The sequence below is a fragment of the Pavona decussata genome, unplaced genomic scaffold (genome assembly GCF_977016875.1).
Source record: "Pavona decussata unplaced genomic scaffold, jaPavDecu1.1 SCAFFOLD_174, whole genome shotgun sequence".
Taxonomy (NCBI): Eukaryota; Metazoa; Cnidaria; class Anthozoa; order Scleractinia; family Agariciidae; genus Pavona; species Pavona decussata.
Genome location: NW_028145585.1, coordinates 1,272,501 through 1,297,500, shown reverse-complemented (window position 1 = coordinate 1,297,500; position 25,000 = coordinate 1,272,501). Strand labels below are relative to the sequence as shown.

Genomic DNA, 25,000 nt, shown 5'->3' with positions numbered 1-25,000 from the left:
ACTTGCTTCCGTCCATCCATTGAACCCAAGTCCTCCTCTTTCCTTTTCAACTGTTCTTCTCCGTGTCTCTCTGGGTCTACCTCTCCTACGTTTTCCTTCTGGTGTCCAGGTTAGAGCTATTCTTGGGTTCTCATTTGCCTTCATCCTTAGTATATGCCCGATCATTTTCCAGCGTCTTCGCTTTATCTGATGGGAGATCTCCTCCATATTCGTCTTTGATCTTATCTCTTCATTGGATACTTTCATGGGCCAGTAAATTTTCAGAATGCGTCGTATGCTCTTGTGGGGGAAAACATTAAGCTTGTTCTCGTCGCTTTTGATTATTCGCCAAGTTTCGCAACCATAGAGTAGGACAGCCAATACATTGGATCTAAAAATCTTCAACTTGGTGTTAATGCTGAGTTGGCTGTTCCTCCAAATGTTCTTTAAGTTGCAGAAGGCTGCTTGAGCTTTCCCTAGCCTGGCGCTTATATCTTCACCTGCACTACCAGTTGATGTTACTGTGGCACCAAGATAAACAAATTTCTCAACCTCTTCGATGCCACTTCCTTCCAGATGGATCTTTAATCCAGGATTGACATTCCATTTCATTACCACTGTTTTTCCCAGGTTAATCTTCAGCCCAGTCTTCTTCCCGTTTGTGTTAAGATTGTCTAGCTTCGTTTGCATGTCTACTATCCTGCTTGCAACAAGAGCCACATCATCAGCAAAGTCTAAATCCTCTAACTTGCCCGTGAATTGCCATCTTATTCCAGTTTGCCTTCCTTCGAGAGTCCTTCTCATGACCCAATCAATCACAAGAAGAAAGAGAAAACCAGACATGCAACAGCCCTGTTTCACCCCTGTCCTTACATCAAACCAGTCGTAACTTCCAGAACCATCTACAACAGCACATTTGCTCTTTTCATACATTGCCTTTACCATCGTGATCAATTTTGATGGAATACCGTACTCTCCCATTATTCCCCATAAAATACCTGTGTCAATGCTATCAAAAGCTTTCTCAAAATCCACAAAACAAACATACAAGTTGGCATTCCATTCAATTACTTGTTCAATGATGTTTCTCAGAATGAATATCTGTTCAACTGTCCCCCTTCCTCTCCTAAACCCTGCCTGTTCTTGTCTAAGTCTGGTGTCAACAGCGTCCCCAATTCTTGTGATAATCACTTTGCCTAATACTTTTGCGGCCACAGGTAGCAGTGTCATTCCTCTCCAGTTTCCACATTCCATGAGATTTCCCTTCTTGGGGAGGCGAATGATCAGCCCACATCTCCAGTCATTAGGTACTCTTTCACTTTCCCAGATCTTCAAAAGCAATTCGTACAACACAGCTACTGTAGTTTCAATATCTGCCTTCATCAGTTCTGTTGTCACGCCATCAACACCACCAGCCTTTCCATTCTTCAGTTGTTGTATAGCTGTCCTGATTTCTGCATGTGTAGCAGGACCCGTTTCAATTTCGAGTGTTTCATAAGCTTCACTCTCCACTTCTGATCGCGTGGGGGGAGGTCTATTCAGAACCTCAGCAAAATGCTCCTTCCACCTTTTCTTTACCTCTTCCTCTTTTGTTAGTAGAATGCCTTCTTTACTCCTTATGGAGTCTGTTCTTCTATTTGGTTTGTTGCAAAACTGTCTTGTAGCATCAAACACCGCCTTCATATTGCCCGTTTTGGCTGCTTTCTCTGCGTCACTAGCAATCTGGTCAATCCAATTTCTCCTATCTCTCCTTAGTTGCTTTTTTACTTCTTTGTCTTTAGCTTGGAATTCCTCTCTGTATGTTGCTTTTAGTCTCTCTGACCTGGTTGAATCCACTTTAGCTTTACAAGATCTTCTTTCGTCAATTTTCTTCCAACTTTCAGCGCTTATCCAGGGCTTACTCTGTTTTTTCCTGTATCCTAGAACCTCCTCAGCTGTTTTCTTATAACTTTCCTTTATATTAGTCCATCGAGTCTCTATGTCTTGCTCATTGCCTTCTGCGCTTTCATCAGCTAAACAGCTAAATCTGTTCCTCAACTTGATTTGAAACTGCTGCCTTACTTCCGGTATTATCAGTTTGGCTGTGTCATATCTCCTGGAATTCCTTGTATTTCTAACTATCCCACGCAAACGAAGTCGTACAGTTGTGATAACTAGGTTGTGATCACTTCCACAGTCTGCGCCTCTATAAGATCTCGTATCCCTCACTGATCTCTTGAATTTGCCATTCACTGCCACATGATCAATTTGATTTCTAGCCCTCCCATTAGGAGCAGTCCAAGTGTATTTGTGGATGTTCTTGTGTGGAAACATTGTTGACACAATAGCTAAGTTGTTAGCTGCGCAAAAGGAGACAAAACGAACACCATTTTCTGACCGCTCATCTCCAAACCTATGCCGTCCCACCACACCATTTTCCCCTTCCTGCTTAGCCCCGATCTTAGCGTTCCAGTCGCCCATCATCATAATCATGTCATGCCTCGGAATCTCGTCAGTAACCCTCTGTAACATATAATAAAAGCTATCCTTTGTCTCTTCATCCGCCTCATTCGTTGGTGCATATACTTGAACCACTGTCGTTTTAATGAATCTTGATGTGAATCGTGCAGTCATAATTCTATCACTAACTGGCATCCAGCTCTCTAAGCAACCAGCCGTTTGTTTGGTCATCACAAGTGCAACGCCACTTTGGTGTATGTTATCATCTCTTCCCGAGTACAGAATAGTTTCGCCAGTCCGTGTCTTGAGCCGTCCAGAGCCAGACCATCGGCATTCGCTAATGCCCAGGATATCCAGGTTGTACCTTTGCATCTCCCTAACTACTTGGGCTGTTTTTCCCACGCTGTACATTGTCCTAACATTCCAATTTCCTATGCGGAGCATCTTTTTGGGGTTAGCAAATGACTTGATCAGAGTACAGGCTTCCTTTCGGATTGGGCGTGTACCCGTCATACTACCGTCGCCCCATTTGATATATTCATCTTCTGGAGTTTGGCAAGTCGTTGTACAACTCCCGAGATAACACTCATTGATTCGAGAATTTAAGGTTTCCGTAATCTGTTACTTTTTACAAGAAGGGGTGATTGGCCCCAAGCTCAACCTACTACCGGTAGGAACGGTGAGTTATTCTCTGTCTGGGCTCTACCTCTTGACCAATCCGGCAAGGTTGAACCTGCCAGGGACCAAGGTCCCAGCCGGCATAGCTCTAAAGGTCACTGAGCCTCACAAGCTTCACCACCACGTCAAGGTGATAACCCACGGTGAAGGCACTTGGCATTAGCTGCATCTATTTCAACAAGCGTAATCTCATATTTGGTATCATTCTTTGTTGATGACTGCTTTTATAATCGTGGACAGACTTCTCGCCCTGTTGTTAGGGCTCAGATACAGACAAGTTGTAACTTTGAAGAAAACATCCGTAACTCTGCGGTTTTCAGGGTTGTCTCTATTGTCAGCTCAACGCTTTCCCTTCGGTTACATAGAGATGGTATAGCTATTTCGGTACACCAGTCGCGTTGCAGGACAACCAAGCCAACCACTTCTAGTTAACATCACAGCGAAGCTAAAAGACAACATCCAGTGCACTGTGGCCCAGTTGACATTAGATGTTTGTTATGTATTTATTCATTTACCGTATAATCGGTATTAAAAACAATAACATTTAGTGAAATTCGAAATAAACTGTCTTCTTTTTTTTTTTCTTGGATTACAATTTTAACTCGATCGTTCTTTAAACCCAATTCCTTACAACTTAAGATCATAAAAGTAAGAAAACTGAGTAGTGAAGAATACAGTCAGTCAGCTGTCTTGTTCATAAAGTAAAAAAAGTTGTTGTTTGTTCAAAACGTGATCTAAAGGAAGTGTTGAACTGAAGCTATAACCTCGTCGATTTTCCATCTTTTTGGATCGTTTCTGTCAGCCATAGAGTGATAATTAAGCACCGGTTCTGTTCGAATCCTTTTGAAAGATCTAAGGTTTTATAATCATCTGTCATCGAATGATGTTACTTGGAGAAGGAACGTGATATTATATTCACTGACGGAAAATATCTACAAAACTACTAAATTCAGTGACTGAAAATATGTGATCAAAATTATTACAGGCTGATTATCCGTACAAAAAAGAAAGGAGTTGCCGGGAACACTTAAGTTACTACTTTAATACCATTGATTCAAAGTTTATTTGCAAGTGGTCTAAAGCACCAGACTCGCAGTTGTGAGTTCGGGGCAGTGGTGAGAGCACTCGCCTCCCTCTAATTTGGCCTGGGTTCGATTTCCGGACACGGCGTCATATCTGGGTTGAGTTTGTTTTTGGTTCTCGTCCTTGCTCCGAGAGGTTTTTCTCTTGGTACTCCGTTTTTCCCCTCTCCTCAAAATCCAACACTTCTAAACTCCGAGTCGATTTGGAAAGTGTCCCCAATTAGTGCATTGCGCTAAATACACTCTCTGACTTTCAACTAACAGGCGGAAGACCCAGATGCACGCGCATTTAAAAGATAAATATATTTTTGTAGGAGGTTAGAAAATACTGATCCGGCGGAGAAAAGAAACACAATTATAATTGAAATGAAAAGCTGAGGCACATTAAGAAACCCTATTTATTCGATTAACCGCCCACCATTAAGCCCAGAAAGTAGATAGGCGCCCACCCTCAAATAAGCGCCCACCCCACTCCCCTCCCAACAAAAAACTTTTCTGTACTAGCCCAGCGTGAAGTACGACTGAGGGTCAGTTGTGTTCCAAAATTGGTTCTAGATACGGTAGTCAATGAACTTTTATATTGTTTTTGGCTTGTTCATGTTAGCTTTTGGACTTTGTTTTGTCTTGTTGAAGTGAAATAAACTTGTTATCCCTTATTGTCGTTATTCTCTATAAATGGCCTCGCTTGCAGAAAATGTTGTAAAATAATAAGCGCCCACCCTCGAATAAGCGCCCACCTTTATGGGCCCCAAATTAAATAAGCGCCCAGGGGCCCGTTTCTCGAAAGACCCGGTAAGTTAACGGAACCGATAAGTATATTTTTGAATGTTTTTTCGCCGATTACACAGTTGTTACAGACATGCTACTTGGCCAATGTTTTCATTCAATTATAAGATTTTAAATTGAGTATACAAAGCTATCAAAAACTGACTGCTGTTAAGAAACATTTATCGCCAAAGACACTTATCGGGCCCGGTAAGTTATCGGGTCTTTCGAGAAACGGGCCCCAGGCCGGTTAACTGCAGGCTAATTAAACACATTTCGGTTGTTTGGTTTTAATAGTTCTTTCAGATGATCATCATAATTTATGGTAAGCAATGATATTTGGTCGTTGCCCCAACTAGCTATGTTCTTTAACCACTGTAGTTTAAAGTGTGTTCAATTAACCGGCGAATTCCCGTTTGTCTTTAATTTAAGTTTTGCTTTCGTTTTTTAATGATGCGGCGTCCATTTATGTATGATGTATCGTCTTTCAATTTCATAGTTATTAAGCAGAACACTGATAGGAGGAATATTTTTTGTCCTTTATATAAAGAAGCGATAAAATTCGAATTCAGTTTGGCAGGTGCGCTGAAGTAAAATGGGTGTTTTCATTTCAGGGCAAGTTACACTATGGGCAACGATTCAGACAACTTGTGCCACAACAAAATTGCGAGACAAGTTTGCAAGAAAAATTGTCTAGTGTAACAGCGCCTTTAAACTAAAACTTCACACGTCAGGCATTTTTATCTTCAGGATACATCCTGTTATTTATTAATTGAGATCAAGTCAGTTACAAAATGAAATTTGGGAAAATGTTTAAATGTAAAAGTGTCGTCATAACACAAGCTCTTTGAGGTGGTTAGTTTAACCATGCGCTTGAACTTAACCTTTCCAATTCTGAATCGTGTACACTTTTGATATTACATTTGTAAAAGGAAAGTAACCCTTTTTTGTCATCCAACTGAAATAAATTTCCAAAAAGTTCAAAAATGAACTTACCTAAGGTAAAGCTTACAGCCACCTTCAGCCAAATAAAAACCCAAAAAACCAATCAAACAAACCATATCAATAACACAGAGCAAAAATGAGACAAAGAGTGTTAGAAAATTACAAGCAATGAGACCAAAGCTAACGAAGAAAGAGCTCACAAAACGCAGGTATACTGCTCTCCATGTTAAAACAAACTTTCGAATAAGTTGCTTTGCGATTCGCGATAAGAGACGATGATAAATGCCAAGTTGTTAACAATATGCCAGTGGCCGTGGGTTTAATAAATGGAAATGTAAAATGGAAATTTAAATCTGTTAATCAACATTGGCTCTTTGATAACAAAGAAACACAAGCCATATGTACGACAAATATCGTTCATAAACTGACAATGTAAATGTGAATCCATGCAGACCAAAAAGGTGTTCTCTAAAATACAGAAGCAGATGTTAATACAACTACTTTGCTCGGCCATGCTTTGCTTGAGAAACATTCGTGAAAACCATGACATGGCAGCCAAACCTCAATACTTCAATATGCCTTTGCTGAAGTAAAAGATGATCCTGTTAGTTCTCGAGTATGAGGCTCTTGCGCCAAACACTGTAAAGATATTCAACCCAGGAGACAAATCTAGAGCTCACTAGCCACACAGCACCAGACGCTGGTGTGAAGTTAATAGTTGAACTTTCCCGCACTCGCTTGACAGCTAATGGACTTGAACTAGCAAAACCACTGTATGAGGTGCAATTCTTCTAATTGAGTCGGGATGATTGATACAAGCCCTCGCGTGAGCACGCGCCCGTTATCATGTTGCCATGGAAACCGCTTAAATACGGTGTTGAACTTGTCAGCGTGGAGCTGTGCTAACTTTATAGTCACGTGTCTTTCTGCTCGTGTTTCTTCTGCTCCTGTAATAACTGCTGCAGAGGCGACATGCCTTCTGGCGTAGAATTAAAGTCTGACCCCCATATAGACTGCAAGTAAAGTGGAATGATAGAAGTCATTGCAAGCCAGAAACTAAGTTAATTTGGGAATTCATTTAGCCAACACTTGAGTGCAGTTACTGTACTGACTTGCAATGACTAGTGCCAACTGTGATCGCAGTCAAATTTTCACGTAAATTAAGGCAATTCCTAACAACTTTGAAGACCGTTTAGTTATCCAAGAGGAGTCGATGCAAGTTCTTTAGCTACAACGCCGGAAAAGGAAGCATAAGGCCAACATTACTTTTCTGCATGGGGATGGATGGGGAGAAGGGTTAGAGGGGTCATTCTGTCCCTGGAATTACCACGCCTTTCGTTCGCGCTGCAAGACGTATATGACAATTGACCTTGAGCTCTGCTTCTAACGAAATAAACTAAAAGCAAAAAAACTTTGGTCCACTTCATACAGAATAATACCGGGAATTAAGAGGGCGTGTTTTGCTGAGTCACCAAGCTAACATTTCGCCAAGAGCCCTAGATATAAAAGCAAGAATGGTCCATCTTTTGGTTTGGTCGCCATTTCGAGATTGCATTGAAACAGCTTTGTTGTTATGCAAATTAGGCGTTCAGTGTGCCTTATTACGAGTCTAATTGGCCACCCCCGGTAGGTTGTAACGCAAGATAATAGATGGCACTTCTAGACTTGCTTTCTGTTTTGTCAGGTTTACCACTAAACAATGAATAAACGAAGCAACTGTGCCTTACCTATCCTGAAGTGCAGGCGTTTTTATTTTAATTATCACTATTATTTTTATTATTATTTTTTGAATTGGCGAGTGCCCCAGTAACAGTCGTTGGTTAATTGGGACGCCATCTTGGATTTCCAAACGTAGACTCGTGCCAGTCTGCCTTTCGTCATAATCCAAGATGGTGGTACAGCATTCCCCCAAGAAAATACTGCAACCTTACCTGCAAACCATGCGTTCCAGCAGGACTAGTTCCTCCACTACTACTGGCACTGTTTGGAGCCCAGACTCCAGAGCCAGCCCAGCCACCACTGAACCCAAACCCACCGAAAGGAGACTGGGATGGAGGAGTATAGTTTGCCTGCATTCCCGCTGGAGGGAAACTCGTTCCAAAGTTGGTAGGCCTGCGGTTCTCTGCAGCAGGAGGGGAGGGCAGGGTGGGTGGGAATGCCGTGCTACTTCCTGTACCGGTCAAGTGGTCGGTAGGTGTGGCACGGTGGTGATTTGGTGGCTTAACGACAGCTCTAGAGGATGGCTGATCTGCAAATTAAACATCAGTAAAAAGATAATTATATTTAATTATAATAATTAGCTTATTAGACTGTCAATCCCATGGGCGGTGGTTCGAGGCCGGGATCGCATTTCATTTCATCACCTAATGAATAAAAGTTTTCTTTACGTAACTGTTTAAGTTGAGTATATGAGTGCGAAGATCATTCACTTATTTGTTTCCTCTGCACTTGAAATGTATGAATTTTCATGTGTTTACTTTCAAAAATCACCTAGGACAACTGCCTCAAGGATCGCGCCCCAAGCAGCCAAATCCAGGGGAGTAGTAGAACTTGTTGCTCATGCTACAAGAACAGGACCTTTGAGGCATTTGGCTCAGTTCCGAATCCGTTGAATTTAACATCAACTTTACACACCTGGATGAGCAAGAGCTGCAGAGGTCAGGGGTACATTCCATCCCGACTGAAAGAGTGAATACTGAGCCACTGTGGAAGAGGAGGATGGAACACATCCTGCCGTGGATTGCACAACATCTAATGGTCCCTTAAACAGTGAGCTGTGAGATAAACAACACCATAATACATGTAACTGCAAGTACTATAGAGTGGTTTTCAAATGAGTGTCGAAAGTAATTTCGCGTTTGCTTTGGATTTACATTACTACGCTCTGTTATTGGTTAACAAAACTTGCACCACTTTCTCAACCAATGGAAATCCAAACCAAAACCAACAGTGTTTTGGCCGTACGCGTTTTCCCGCGCTTGGCGCCAGTTCCATGTATTTGCTTCGAATTCTGATTGGCTCGTTGTGTTGTTTACATCTGTTGTGATTGGCCAGAGTAATTACTTTGGTTTTGGTTTTACGACACTCAATTGGAAACCGCTGTAAAAGAGAGATTTAGAATCGCATTTACGTTTTCTTGAAAAAACACAGTACACAGAAGAGAATAGTGCAGAACGATTTTGGCTTTTGATGCTAACGCAAAACTACTAAATTTTACCAAGGAACTGAAAACACCTTATAAGTAAAGGTTTAGTTATACATAGACACGAAACGTTGTTCAGTTTTATCGTTTATTTTCACATGAACTGAAGACAGCGAGCGAAAAATGAACGATAAAAATGATCACGTGGGCATTTCAAAATCTCTTTATTGTCAAACATCCGTGATTCAAAAGATTGCAGCATGATGCGCAAATGTAATCTTTTAAGACTTTTAAAATTACAAGGTTAAACAAGATTAACTAACCGTAAAACATCTTAGTTGGTACCCTTAGGGCCGATTTAAACGGTGCAACTTTTGTTTACGACTTTTACGTGCGATTTCTGTAGCGCGGGCTGTTGGCATCATGCGAAAAAAATCCCTCACAACTATCGTCATTCAACAATGCCTGCGCCCACGATTATGGTAGTAGTTTAAAACATGTTTCAAAATCCTCCGACAAGTTGCAGGTTTGATTAACACGAAACAATTCGCAGCGTTAGCTTGCCGTGAACATGTCGCAGACAACGAAGTCGTAGAGCGGTTTTCAATCGAGTGTCGTACAACCAAAACCAAAGTAATTACTCTGGAAAATCACAACAGATGTAAACAGCCCAATGAACCAATCAGAATTTAAAGCAAATACATGTAACCGGCGCCAAGCGCGGGGAAAACGCGTGCGGGCAAGTCACGATTGGCTTTGGTTTTACATCTTATTGGTTAAGAAAGTGGAGCGAGTTTTATCAACCAACCACAGAGCGTAGTAATGCAAAACCAAAGCAAAAAGGCAATTACTTTCGACACTCAATTGAAAACCGTTCTAATGTCTAAATCGGTCTTTTAGAATGTTCTGATTAACTGCAACCTACCCTCAAACACTGATAACCTATTCGACCTCACAAAACAGTGTGACTAAAAGTAACAGTATTTACAATTTAACCTTTCCCGCACTACGTCTCTCGCAAGTATCTTTAATGATATCCACGAACTGGAGGGCTAAAGTAAGTGTTATGAGAATAGAGAAAAACAAACTGAATTCAGATTGATAAAATCTGTTACCGGTACCTTGTTTCAGCAAATGGTGTTCCTACTGGTGTGGTCTGCAAAGAAAAAATTGCGAGAATTAGCAAAGCAAGTTACAAAGCGTTTTCATGGGCAAACAACCCAACAAATCAATCAAAACTAAAAACAAAATACAATAAAATGGTCCCGACCATAAGCGAACATTTGACGATTGGTTATGATTTTACGTTAGCTGAGAAAGTGGTGCGATATTTTAACCACTAACGAAGAAGAAACAACAGAACGCACATATGTACAGAACAGAATATTTCGATTAAACAAAACCCAAAACAAACAACCCAGAGCCAACAAGATAGTAACTGCAAATACACACTGAACTTTATCCTCATACAATTTGAGCCCTGCTGGGTTATTTCATCCTTAATTTATTGCTATTACTTCGAACTTTATAATGGCGCCATGACGACTCCGAAACGTTGTTCGGTTTTATCGTTTATCTTCACTTGCTTAATTAACAGTATTTCAAAAAGAAATAATCGGCATCATGATCATGATTTCCATGATCATACGTACTTGGATAAGAGGACGGGACCCTCATAGAGCAGCTTCAAATAATTTCGCGTTTGCTTTGGTTTTGCTTTACTACGCTCTGTGATTGGTTTACAAAACTCGCGCCACTTTCTCAACCAATTGGAATCCAAACCCAAACCAGTCTTTGCCGTACGCGTTTTCCCGCGCTTGGCGCCAGTTGCATGTATTTGCTTCGAATTCTGATTGGCTCGTTGCGTTGTTTACATCTGTTGTGATTGGCCAGAGTAATTACTTTGGTTATGGTTTTAGACACTCAATTGGAAACTGCTCTGTGTGCTTGGATAATAGGACAAGACCCTCATAAAATTTACCTTGTTTAGATTGGGTAACGAAGCCAACAGCTTCCGTCCTGCTGATTCTAAATCAATGTCTTGAGGTGACTTGGGAAACTTTTCCTCCTGAGATGAGATCAGCTACGCCAAAATAAAATAAACACTACAAGTGAGGCAACATATCTGGATACAAATACAGGGAAATTGAGAACAGTAAAAAATTTCCCAATATCCTGCACTATATAACAGTGCTGTCAAGTGCTTCTAAATATGGCCAGCTTCTAATGTTGGTTCAAAAGTCGGTATACTTCCAAGGTAAATAGTTAAGTTATTACCTCCTCAACAGGTGATGAAGTGTTAATCTTCAAGGAAAACTTGGACAGTCCAGTTACTAGGTCATCAACTTTAGATAGGATACTGCAAATCAAAATGAAAGCACAGACCCTTTCAGTGTTACGTGCATACAGGAGAATAGCGATTGACTTTAGACATGCTATATAAACAGCTGAGAGACCGTTTACACTATTCAGCCGGACATTTTTCGGTTATTGGCAAAAGAAACCATCGACCTCAAATGGCTGAACAAATGCGTTGACCTTACACGGCTCCCAGTTTACAGGGAAATTCAAACAATTTGACCGCTTTCGTTGGTCCGTAACTTCCCGTAGAATTCGGCCGTTTTGTTCGCAAGGCGATAACATTCAAAACAGTCGATTTATCGATCTCGGAATGGCTTCTTGATATTTCCCACCTCAAACTGAAGATACATGTAAATGAACCCATCTTCGTCACCTAAAGGTGAGTTTGTGGTTACATGGCATGTCCAAAGATAGTCGCTATGCAAGTGACACTTAAAATGGCTGCAAGCCATATTCCTCATGCAACAGTAGACTCGGCACAGCTGGCGTAATGAACAAAACAGGATTGATACATAGTTGGTTGAGAAATATATTTGCACCAGATCTCGTAAAAGCCAAAATATGACCACAACAAAATGGGATTTAAGTTTATATTCAGCGAGCCTAGGCTAAACAATTAAACAGGGTTGATGGGTACGTGTTGTACAAAAGACTGGCAATGGCACCTGAAAGTGAAAAATAATGGTCAGGCCAGGCTTCGTACCCTGCTAGCAGAGGTTTCTCTCTGGCAAGTCTTTTAGCATGTACGAAGTCGTTCGCGTCTCTGGTATTTCGTATAGTCGGCTTGTCTAAAAGAATTGCCTGAAAGAAACCTCTGCTAGCAGGGTATTTTATACGGGGACTTATTGTCTTATCAGTTTAGGAGGGTTCTCCTCACCAGGGAGTGCTGCTTGCCAGGCGATTTCCAAACCTGACTAGCCTGCCAACTCTATGAGCAGATTCATCATCTGGTCTAGCCCTCTTCATGCTGTACGTTAGTTTCCTTCAAAATAAAACAGACAAATCAAACGGTTCTTAGCGACTGTTCTTAAACTATTTCATACATAACGTGGCTTTCTACGGCTTGTTCAGTTCAATAATAAGTCCGAATTCTGGCCTATAAGGATCTTCAGTTGATTTTCTCTCAACGCAGGCATTTACAACTTTGCAAATTCATGTTTTGAACACATTATTGATAGCAACGAACACGCCGTTCACCATTGGTTAATGTCTTGTTTTCTGCTCCCTGAATTGTTGTGTTTCTCCTTTTTCTGTCATCTACGGAATCATCCCCGAACTTGAGAAAAAAACCCCTTTTGAGTTAACTTACAGTTGACAAAGATATCGAACACTTACTACTTACAACTAGAGCGGTTTTCATTTGAGTGTCGCAAAACCAAAAAGTAATAGACCTTAATCACTCGGTGGCCATGTTGTCTCAGGGGAATAAAAAGCTTTGTTTTTGCACGGTAAGCCTCGGCCAGACGCGAATTCAGTATAAAGCTTCCCGTGCAAAAACAAAGCTTTTTATTCTCCTGAGACTCAACATGGCCGCCGTGTGATAAAGGTCTATTAGTCTGGCCAATCACGAGAGATGTAACCAGCCAGGCCATTATAAAGTTCAGAACTCCAAGTACCCTGCGCCAAGCGCGGGACAACGCGTGCGTGCAAGTTACAATTGGTTTTGGTTTTGTTTCTCATTGGCTAAGAAAGTGGCGCGAGTTTTGCTGACCAATCACAGAGCGAGATAAAGCGAAACCAAAGCAATTACCAAATTAGTTTCAAGACTCCACTCAAAAAACTTCTTAGAGGAATTTATGAACATAGCCAAACTAACTTAGGTAATGGTTAGTGTCACGTACCTTTGACTGACCCTGAGTGGAAGAAAACTCTGAAGCTCCCAGTCTTCATGGAGAGGTAGATCTATTAATATGTATAAAAATGATGGATAAGAAAATTAACTTTCCAGTGTATGTTGGAGTGCTAAGTGAAATCATGAATTTCCTGCTTCCTGTTAAGCGTTAGCCCTAGTATAGACAAGACCCCACAAGGGAAATAAAAAATCTTTGACGGTGCAGTGTTTACTTTTTATGCATTATTGTTATCAACCTGCGTAGCAGGCGTAATTGGGGAGAGAGAACGGAAGGTCAAGAAAAAGTGAGGGGGAAAGGGAGTACCCTTTCTTCTCTAACATTCACATGTGATGATTATGACATACCCCAAAACGACACCAACGTACAATATCACAGGGAGATGTCAACGTTTGAAGAAAAATTCGCTTTGACTAGAGTTTTAACTGCACAAGATGCAAGTACATGTACCTTGCTATGCCACAACTTTAGCAACCGAAAAAAGTTGAGAGATTTTTTTTTCTTACCAGTTTTCTCAGGTATATGAATGTGCATCACTTGCAAAAGATTCAGTAAGGCAGCAAAGTCCTCCCAAATCCTAAATAAGTAATTAACATTTACTATATAAACAAACACTCAAAAGTAGCTGTCACCGGTTTTCAGCACTCATACTTTGACAGATCAATACTATCACTCTTTATCATGTGATTCAACAACACTTATTTGGTAGTATTGATCTGGAAAGCGCTGTTAACTGGTGCCAGCCATGTTAATATGGCACTTTTTCTTCAACTGGGATTGGCATATGAACATTTTGACCCGGTTGTTTTTAAGAAGCAGGTAACTCTATCCAGTGGATAAATCGCTTCTCAGCGGATAAAATGTACTCAAACCAATACAATTTATCTGCTGGATAAAGTTATCTGAACAACTGGGGTCTGATAACAAACTTTAAAAATTTTGCCTTTTACGTGTATACATATTTGCGGATCACCACCTCTGCAAAATTCAAATTCGCTTGTTTTGTATTTAAAATTTGTCTGATGATGGCATAGATTGCATAGATTATGTCAAAACAAACCGTTCTCGTGTTTTTATTTGTTTTTTTTTTTGTATTTCGTCTCCACTGTAGACAACGCAAATACTCGGTATCACCTTTATCAACAACAACAACAAAAGCGTTTATTTAGAGACGATGAAAATATGATTACAGCAAATTGCTGATGGGGTCGTGTATTTAAGATAAAACCTATACCCCTAATAATATCCCTTATCCTTTATGTCATGAAAATCACCTTGCAAAGGTCTAGGTTAACACAAAGAGAACAATTTGACAAGATTGTCCAGTGCGAGCTATCGGAACTTACTTTACTTTCTTGAGCAAATCTCCATGCCAGGTGTTTGGCGATGATCCTGTCATCCACTGGCACAGCAGATGAAGAGCTGGAAGCACAGCACTGCTTGCCATAGTCTCTTCATTTGATGACCCAATCTCACAAGCATGCAGTACAAGTGCGTCAAATAACTCCACTTGAAGGTAAACAAAATGGGAGAATAAAAAACTAAAAACAATACAGAAGTTGAGGAAAAACTACTAACGTTGCTGCACTATAATTGGGCAATATTTGACATCATTTTTTTTTCCAGCAAAATATTAAAATTTCCACATTTCCTAAATAATTTTTGGACAATATTTTAAGTAGTTATTTGTGTGAATATGAATATATGAGACATATTTATTTGTGTGTTGTCATGTACTAAACACCTCGCACAAGTTGTTCATAGAGTGGATAACTTTATCCAGTGTATAAGTCACTATCCTAGCAGATAAAAATAATGTATTGGTTGGAGTACTTTTTATCCCCTGGATAGCGATTTATCTGCTGGAAAGAGTTTTCCGCCCTATGAACAAAATAAAATGAAAAAATACCCGTAAACTCCAGGGTCAGTTTCCAACATTCCTATGAACAATAAAAAATAAAGGATATTCAATTGTAATTTACCACTTAAAATAATATTATTTATAATATTATTAATAGTAATCACTATTTAATACTACAAATATACCAGTAATATCATTCAGAAGACTACAAAATAGCTAGGAAAGCAGTGCTCAGAGTCTTCAAATGGGACTCAGACAAGTTAAGCCTACTACAGTCAAACCTGTTTATTAAGAACAACAAGGGGACAAGAATAAGTGTCCATATATTATAGAGGCATCCGTTTTAGAGAAGTCTACAGGCTTTATATGAATTTTAGTCTCTCAGCTAGGGACCAAGTGAGCTTTCCATAACAGAGAGGTGTCCGTATTATAGAGGTGTCTGTAATGAGAGGTTCCACTGTGGTACAATTTCAATGTCATTGTCTATTGGTAGTGACAGTTTGTATATAGGGCAAATACAGGTGTAGGATGGTCAAGATGGATCATGAAGTGCCTTAAAGGAGAAGTATCATGGGAATTTGTTGTTATATCAAAAACTCCAAAGCCTTTAATTATCAACAGAAACCTTAAAGTATTGCTAAAATTTGATGTATTAAATTATCACCCCAGTGTACTAAGACTATTGATGAGTGTCTCTGGCCACAGATGGACTAGGTTAGAATGGATTGCAACTTGAAAAAAGTTAGGCTGCCTAACTGTTTTCAAGTTCTTGCATTTTTGTTTTTAAACTTCACCAGAACAGGGTCATGAGTTGTTCCTTTCAAGAATTCAGTTGATTTCTGTTTCTTGATGTTCTAGAATTATTTTGTAACTAAGTGAAGGTGTTGTCGCACCATTTTCACGATAAAAGGTCAAACTTCCCCTTTAAGGTGAATTTGCATAAGTCATAAAAATTTTTTCTCCCTTTGATTGGATTAGTGACATGCATTACATTGTAGATTAATAATGGCATTTAATATGTTGTTCAACAAACTGATTTCCCATGATAGACAAAACTTGGGGCAGAAAATTGAACCCTCAGAAGTCACTTTGGTAAATAAGTCTAGTAGGAGTGCATAGACTGAACCAAGTCTTGTTGGTGTAACAAAAAAAGAGAACTCATGAACCTCTTCATCTTTGCCAATGCAGTCAAACTCTTCCAGGTCATCTGCTCCGCCAGTCTTTATGCTCCACAGCACAAACAGAGTGATTCCTACCAGTTTGATGAGGAATTCTGAGGTGAACTTGTTCTGCTTCAGGATTCCCTTCAAAAATAAAACTAAAAACTTCAGAAACTTATCTAAATTAATTTCATGTGAGAATAGGATCAAGTGTTTTCAATCTGAAAAGCAGTTCAGTGCCACGCACAGGGAATCAAAGACGTCTATAAATATTTTATTACCAAACATGAAATGAAAAAAAAAAAAAAAACAACAACAACTAATCAGTCATATAGGTTACTGGATAAGCGAGATTGCCTAAAAGTAGAAACACTAGGCTGGTTGCAAATGCAAAAATGTGTCAAACAACAAAATCAAAGTGTTCACACTTTTCTCATTCACTCATTTTCTTTTATTAGTTACTTACTTTCAATGCAGTAATAATACGATCTTTGAGAGCACTTGCCTTTTCAAGATCTGTTAAATAAATGTTAACACAAGAATGTTATAAAGTTCATATCATATCAAAATAGGAATCAAGAGTGCCCTTCCCCCAAAAGAATAAAAAGAAAAAAAAATCTGATTACTGATACTGAAATGACATGTATTATTTAGCTCCTTGGTCCAAATGCTTCCTGTCATAATAAATTATTTTGTGCTCTTCAGTTCTTCAAAACTGGGCCACTTGCATGCATTTATTTGTCAAGAGTTAAAAAGCAAACTGACTCTACCTTGCACAAGATAAACATGGCCATGAAACTGAAGGAAAATGTGGCCAAATTCTGCCTTGGAGATTTCTGAAGTCCCATCTCTGGAAATTAAAAATTAATGTTGCAACAATTTGTTTAATTATGGAAGAAGATCATCATTGCATTTATGTATAAATGCACTAAAAGCAGTTGCAAAAAGAAAGCTGACCTAAAAAAAATTCAGGCTAATGGTCAATTTTTTTTAAGGCATTCTTTTCGTAACTGCTTTTAAAAGTCGCATACATACTTGCGGTGGTCTTTCTTCAACTAAATCTTTCATCCAGAGTTCAAATAGGGGAGTTCACATACATGTATATTTTATGTGAATTTTAAAGTGGATAAACATCTACCATACAAAAAGACATTTTTCTTAAATAATGCATTATTGTTTGACTATGCAATATAGTAATTGGTATATTTCACATTTTGAATATGCATGCAACTGGCATCAAGCCCGGGAGAACACGTGTGAACAAGTTACGATTGCTTTTGGTTTGGCCAGTCCCATTGTTTGAGAAAATGGAACAAACTTTGCAAAGAGCAAAGAAAAGCAAAAAAGGAAAGCAACTGCAAAATTACTTTCGACACTCAACTGAAAACTGCTCTACAGGTGTATGATCATAAAATAATGATGCTTTGACTAGACCCACCCGCCCACCTGTAGAGAAACATGACTTTGAGTCCTTGGCTGGATGGATAAGCTAGTCTACATGTAAGTTATTTTATAATATTCACAATAAACAACCCACACCTTGTATTATGCCTGGAGACAACTTTACTCAGTGTTTTGCGCAGGTTTGTTGATGCCGCAGGGAAGGGATTCTTAACAGCAATGCTGCAAAAAAAACGTTTGAAAAGAGGTCAAAACCTTCATGCTGTATGCATACATGTATTTACAAAATAGGTTTCCTGTGACCTGGTTATTGAGCTGATTGGTCAGCAAAGTTGAGATGTTATTGGTCATTTGTACCTCAAGTTGAATTAAAATTTTATCCTCAGAGTTCAGCTGGGTAAAATAATGTCTGGTAAATGTAATGAATCAGAACCTTAACAGTATAAGCGCCCTCACAAGCCTAGTATAGTCCACTATTCATTGAGTATTGTGCACTGCTCTACTTCATTGCCCAACAGTTTATCAGTTTACTCAGAAACCCAGTTATACTCCTGGTTGCGAAAGTGTCTTGCCAAAGAACACAACACAATCAACCAGGCTTTGAAATCAGACTCATCCTTGGTCAACACCTCCAGAAATCAGCAACTTACCTACTAAAGTATTCATTCTTTGCTGTGTTAAACAGTGTATTTGATTAAGCATATTGAAAACATTGCCATTGCCAGTTACAATATTACAAATTAAATGAAATCAAACTACCTCCTGCAGTAGTAGTAAACTGTTGCCAGTTCGTCTCCCTTACCACTGGCTAAAATGGCCAACTGGTTATAAGGCTGGCCTGTTGTTTAATAGAATACAGCAACATTATAAAAATTATATGTAATTAATTAACTACATGAGAACAGCGTTAAGCATTTGAGAGAATCAAGCACAGCTCATTATCAGAATCATTACCACCATCATTTATAAATTAGTATTAGCATTATTATTTCTTGGTTCTTTCCTTGCCTTGCATTAACATACAGTAATGAGCATAAATCTGGAATTCAAATTTATTATAATTAACTGACCATTATGGTTGTATTAATTTATAAGCTGTTATCTTGAAATCACAACTTTGGATAAGATTGAATTAGATGATTGACTTCAATTAAACACTGTGAAGTCATTGTCTCAGTCGAGAATAAAATTGAAAAATTTCTATCCTACCAAAAAAAAAATTTACTCTAAGATTTTTAAAAATTATTATCTGAAAAAAGCTGCTTGACAAGAACATTAATGCTATGCCTGTCCACAACCAACAGACTTTTTGGAATGTACTCCAGACACCTTGTATTACGTGTGCTCAAATTGGTCTATTGTAAAAAAAAGATTGCATTGTTTGTAAGAGTAAGCATCATTTATGACACACAGCAAATGGCAGTAATAAACATGTGACCACAATTTTCAAACATTTGCCATTTCTATATGAAGGTGAGCATTAGCCATACATATCATGAACTATTATTTTTGCACCTATTCTCAGCTTTTTGTTAAATAATACATGTTGATCTCTTTAGAGCTGTATATAGAATATATATTAAATTATATTATGGAGGATCCATATACAAGCTGTACACAAGAATCTGACATGTATTTAATTGCCGTTTGTCATTATAATGCAGGGCTCCAACATTCAAAGTAATTAATGAAAAGAGATTTCCCCTCATTATTCAAGAATACATACTATGCTTCAAAGCTGCTTGAAGTATAATTAACAATTATTCCAGGAGCGCCCGTTGGATATGATATGATTGATAGCCAACGAGGCGCGATGCGCCGAGTTGGCTATAATCATCTCATATCCAACAAGCGCGAATGGAATTGTTTTATTAAAAACAATCAAGAAATATTGCTAGATCTTGCTGGTTTCGCTAATTTAGCAAGAACAACAAGAAGACTGTTTTAATGGCCGCTATTTCTCTGGCATAGTATAATTGCTCATATACCATGGCCGCTTAGCCAATCAAATCCCTGGAATTGCATTATACAATGATCCAGTTTTTAATAATAGTATTTCCACCATAAAATTATTAATTAAACATTAACTTTCTTACCATTTGAAGGAACTAAAACAAGAGCGTGATGGTAAAACACCTCAGCCTGTTCAGGATCATCACAATACCGAGCTATAATAGAGAGTGAGGGAAAATTGAATCAATAACAATATTATGTATTTTTATAACATAATATTTTATTTAAGGAAACAAACAACAAAGTTAACACAACTGAAAAACACCAGTTGTAAGGGGAAATCGTTAGGTTATCCCGAGTTAAAAACAATAATTGTTTGCGGCCTCATTTATGTTGCACTCCACGCTGCATAGATATTTTAACCATTCCCCTTAGCAAGATTGAACTAATTGAATGAATAGTATGGTGTCATGGTGTCAGGCTCTCCCACTGTTTGCCCCTCCCTCCTTTCCCTAACCAGAAAAGGCTTTTTTTTTCCTTCTTTTTTTTTGGGGGGGGGGGGGGGGGGTATTTCCCAAACAACAGGGGTTTCATTAAGATTTTGAAGAAACATGGTGAGCGGTTAATGCACCTGGGCAGAATAGTAACCTTGGACATGTTTTTCTATGAAAAAAGTGGTTAAATGAGAATTGTTAAAAGCAAGTAGGTAAAAGCATGTTCACAGATTGTCAATTTACTTGGTGCCTGTCCTCACGTTAGTGAAACCCCAGTCTTGTTTGCAAACTATTTTTTTAAAAATTAAAAAATGTAAAGTAGGGCCAAGCTGAGATTAAATAAATAATAAAAAAAGGATTTTATTATGCTGTACATCTGATGACGAAGGTGGCACATGCATACACTTGGTGATGTAAATCCAAATTAAGTCATGCACCATACATGCAAAATGAAGTGTTCAGACTTTAGAGGAAACATTCATACCCATCACATTCATCACTGGAGGTATACATAAAGCCAAACTCCTTCCAAAGGGAAGCATTCAAAATAATCAAGTTCCTTCTGTACAGGGCAGGGGGTAGGGGGTTGGGGAGGCGGGAGATATTTTCCAGGATAGCACAGTTTTACTGGGTCTTAATTTTTGAGACTGTTTTCACAAACTGTAAAGTGCATACAATGTACATGTAAGTATAATCACACAGAAAACCTCTGCAAACTTCCTTCCCCCGCCCCCAAGATTAACATTTGTAGCTAAATTTTTCTATAACAATATTTGATGCAAGGGCATGCACATTCAGGTAAATAATGTACATTATATTACTCAGACATATATCTCTACACCTTAAATACTACTCTACTTTTATTAAGTCTTCACAAAAACTATCCCTGTAGTTTCTTAAGGGGAGAAGGGATGGCACAGTGGAGAGAGCACTCGTCTACCACTGGTCAATGTAGCCTAGGTTGGATTCCCAGACTCAGCATTAAATGTGGTTTGTGTTTGTTGTTGGATCTTGTCCTTGCACCGAGAGGCTTTTCTCCGGGTACTTCGGTTTTCCCCTTTCTTCAAAAAGCAAAATTTCCAAATTCCAATTTGATCTGGAGGGTGTCTCCAATTAGTGCTCTGTGCTAAATACATTGACACTTCAGTTATAATAAAAGTGATTTCTTTTTTTACATATTTTTTTTCATTTACCAATATCTCCTAGATGCACCAGACAGTCTTGACAGATGTAGTAACATGACTGAGTATGAGGCTTCTTTGATGGACTGGTGTTGCCATTGATTTCTGAAACAAAACATTCTTTCATTTTAAAGACATTCATGATTATAAAACTCGTTTTAGTAATAACATTTGTAAACCACAATCAACGCGCTCATGGGGTCAGCATCGCTTTATTTGTTGTGTGGTAGATGACTGGAACGCTCTCCCAGACGGCATTAGGAACATTTTCAATTTTTTAGTTTTTAGACATCTTAATATTAGAAACATGTAGACTCTTTTATCGATCTTACCCTTTTTACTTTTTATTTTTAGATAGCTATATTAATTTTGTAATTTCTTTTTTGTATTCTTACGTTAGATTTATGCAGGGCCTCACTGAAAACCACATTTTGTGACGTCGTGGGCTCCCTGTTGAAAGATCTTATTTATTATATTATTATTATTATTATTATTATTATTATTATTATTATTTGCCTTCTATTTTCTTCCCTTCCCTTGTATACTTTGCCTTTTATATAAAGCTAAACAAGTGTTCTAAAAAACAACCAAGTGAGCCCTAAAAAGTCAAAACAATGGCTTAAGTCTGTTCAATACCAGAGAATCCAGATGACAATGAAAAGATTTCGACTACCAGTTAGCAATTTTTATGGTAGGCTATAAGTGGCTCCTGGCCTGTGCTACCAGTGCTCTGAAACATTTTTGAAGCTCTTGCTTGTCAAGGTTTCCCTAGCAATCAACTGGCAATATAAGCTGTAAATCATTGCTTGTCATTTACAGTAGTTATATGTTACCTTCAAGAATGCCTAATTGCGATGACCTGACATGACCAGGGATGTCTAGCCTGTATGTTAAACACAACTCCTGCAACAGCTAAATAAAAAAAACATGATTGTTTCATTGAAAAATAATAGGAACATAAACGTATGGCAATTTTGACAGGATTCTGGTTAGCCACACACTGCAGAAGTTGCTGATTGATAACTGTGCAACTAGGCATTTTGGGTACTGGATGAGAGTCCAGCAACAGGGTAATTAATTAAGACAGTTGATCAAACAATTATCCCTTTTCACTTATGATAAATGTATTCCATTTTCATTTACATGTACTTAAACCTCTAAACAAAAAATCCAGAAACGAATACTACACCTGAATGTAGAAACCACTGGCAGCTTCAAGAAACAAAGTCAACACAGCTTGAACTTCAACTTTTTTTGAGCTCTGGACAGAACGGAAAAAAATTAAACATCCATACATTGTACAGTGTACAATGTTGATCCAGTGAAACATGCAGGTAAATCCCACAATTATGCACCAACAATCTGACATGTTTGGTGTTCTATCTTTGATAACTGAATATTGCACTATAGAGCTAACATGTTATTCATCGTTAATTCACTCAAGCTTTCATTAAGATAATTCCTTAATTTCCATCGAAAGACCTAATTTACAAAGGAAACCATACAGACAAAAAAAATTAGCGATTGAATTGATCCTCCTCTCTTGAACTCTAGAACCCAATAAGGTAAGTATTCAAAGAGAAATGACACTGCTTCCTTTTGATTTACAGGTGTAACTGTTGTCCAGAGCTGTTCAGTCTTACTCTGGTGATGGTTAAAGCATTCTTGGGGAAGGGCAGAGCACAGTGGTGATGGTACTCAAATCTGGAAAGATCTCAGCCTCGCATTGCTCTTTGCCATCGGACCCCTCTACCCTTGCCCAGGAATACCAGGCCAGGCAGGCTAGTTTTACTCCCAGTGCAGTGTGACCTGCACATACACATAATTTACATAATTATGTAACTTCGGAATTATGTGACGCAAATATTGAGAAAATGAACTACTAATAAAAGGTCAAACAGTACCTTCCTTTCCTTGGTTTGTTGCCTCAAAAAGTCTACTTGGCTTTTGAAAGCACTATTCCACCTGAAAGTTCAACAATTCTTTTAATTAACCTTTGTTTGTTTTCTTTATAACTCACTATTAAAAAATTAACGACGTGAAACTACAGTGTACATGTATTTGCAATCTGGAAAGCAAGAATGCACTGATTACAAACACTCACAGGTCTTGTTCAACTTTCTTGTCTAATGCAGACTCTAGATCTGTCAAAAGAATGCTCTTGTACAAGTCCTGTAACCTGAACAAAAAGTATACATATTAAATTATTCATTTATTATTCATCAATAAAATAAAAACTAAAACAGTTGTTTGCCCAACTGCATGATAAATGAACTGCTATAATTTATTATACCTTGTTCAAACTGGTGACATAATGGTAAGGTCATTAAAAAACTTTGAAAACAATATAAGAACACAAAAACATCAAATGAACACAACAGCACAAGGAAAAACCTGATCTACTGCATTAGTGGGGGGTCACTTGTGCTTCTGGCTTTCAAAGTGGTTAAAATTCAAGGTGTAATTCGATATGGGCCGGACTAATGTATGTGACACAAATGACAGATCAGAGAATTAACTTTGTACCTAGTGTATGTTATGAATTAACTCTGTACCTAGTGCATGTTAAAGTGCTAAAGAGAACCCATGAATTTCCACTGAGCATTAGCCCTAGTAAGGAAATGTTGATTCCCACTGAGGTCAGAGATTTTTGCCTCCTGCAATCTCCCATTTCCTTACTAAGCATTGAATTTCATCACTTCTTTAAGAGAGACTATTTTGGGCTCACTGATTACCTTAAAAACCTAAGGGTACACATAGCTTAGTACCTTTGTCTAGATTGCCACCCCTCACTGCCAACAGTGAAATCATCAACGCTACCTAGAGAAAAAGCAGACATTATTGCAATGTTCATTATTTTTTTAATCACATACTTTTCACTCTAGTGTAGTATTGAAGGGTTTTACACTATATGTCAAGTAACATTGCCTGTTAGTGTGTCAATAGCCCATTACATCACAGGTGAATTTTAGCCCGCTTTAGGAGGTTGAGATTTCAGTCTGGCTTTGTTAACAAATCCTCTTAGAAAAGAGTTTAATTACATGGAAAAGTTTCTGTCCAGGTTGCAACTCAGCTCTGGATGAAAGTTCCAGCCCAGTTAGCTCAAACTGGGCTGAAAGATCTCTGTAAATGCAATCATACTTCAGCCCAGGCTAAAAAGTGAACTTGGGCATGTGAAATCAACATGATTTCACCGAAAATGCTTCATCTTGATTTTATTTTACCCAACTTAATTGCAGAAATGTACGCCTTCCATTTGTCTGATTTTGGCATGAATCTCGCATGGAGCTTTTCAGTTCGACATAAAGCTCAACAGTGCCCGGGCTAAAATTCATCATTTATCACAAAGAAATCTCAACCCTCCAAATGGGCCAAAATTCAGCCTGGGTTGGAGTTCAATTTGTTTTGATGCAAGCCTCACTGCTTTTCATTTGTAAATGCAAACTAGTTAGCACAAGAAAAGCACGGATCTACATTTGAAAAGCAGTGAGGTTTGATAGCCCCAGTCTCACTCTCACCTAAAAGGGAAGTCACTAAACACACAAATGTAAAATTATGAACTGTTGTAGTACTTAATTATTGTATATTCTGCTGAGTCTCCTTCGTCAATCAACTGTTCGATGTAACATGGTGTGACAAATTAAACTTTTAAACAGTAAACACAACGCAACTTACGAGAGATTGCGTGTAATGTTGCAATGCGTGTTTG

At 38.6% G+C, this 25,000-nt stretch overlaps 1 protein-coding gene across 3 annotated transcripts in view; it reads right to left on the bottom strand.

The window, feature by feature from the left end:
• LOC146463890 (nonsense-mediated mRNA decay factor SMG7-like) overlaps positions 1 to 25,000 on the bottom strand; it is a 157,486-nt gene that overhangs the window by 131,596 nt on the left and 890 nt on the right. For 2 of the 3 annotated variants that reach the window (XR_014856774.1, XM_085083908.1), the window contains exons 3-21: positions 24,060 to 24,111; positions 23,396 to 23,470; positions 23,196 to 23,256; positions 22,481 to 22,552; positions 22,125 to 22,203; positions 21,304 to 21,396; positions 19,760 to 19,831; positions 18,423 to 18,501; positions 17,802 to 17,885; positions 17,033 to 17,112; positions 16,729 to 16,778; positions 16,269 to 16,406; positions 15,151 to 15,181; positions 14,588 to 14,750; positions 13,748 to 13,818; positions 13,233 to 13,293; positions 12,269 to 12,373; positions 11,308 to 11,389; positions 11,012 to 11,113 (exon numbers count right to left, since the gene is read on the bottom strand). Coding sequence is in view for 2 of the 3 variants with exons in the window: in XM_085083908.1 (XP_084940034.1) it covers positions 11,012 to 11,113; positions 11,308 to 11,389; positions 12,269 to 12,373; positions 13,233 to 13,293; positions 13,748 to 13,818; positions 14,588 to 14,750; positions 15,151 to 15,181; positions 16,269 to 16,406; positions 16,729 to 16,778; positions 17,033 to 17,112; positions 17,802 to 17,885; positions 18,423 to 18,501; positions 19,760 to 19,831; positions 21,304 to 21,396; positions 22,125 to 22,203; positions 22,481 to 22,552; positions 23,196 to 23,256; positions 23,396 to 23,470; positions 24,060 to 24,111 (1,550 nt within the window). In the remaining variant the exon portion in view is untranslated. Of the gene's footprint in view, positions 1 to 5,680; positions 6,902 to 7,819; positions 8,137 to 8,522; positions 8,663 to 10,151; positions 10,187 to 11,011; positions 11,114 to 11,307; positions 11,390 to 12,268; positions 12,374 to 13,232; positions 13,294 to 13,747; positions 13,819 to 14,587; positions 14,751 to 15,150; positions 15,182 to 16,268; positions 16,407 to 16,728; positions 16,779 to 17,032; positions 17,113 to 17,801; positions 17,886 to 18,422; positions 18,502 to 19,759; positions 19,832 to 21,303; positions 21,397 to 22,124; positions 22,204 to 22,480; positions 22,553 to 23,195; positions 23,257 to 23,395; positions 23,471 to 24,059; positions 24,112 to 25,000 lie in introns of those variants that run through there. The other variant, XM_085083909.1, reaches the window with a different exon arrangement.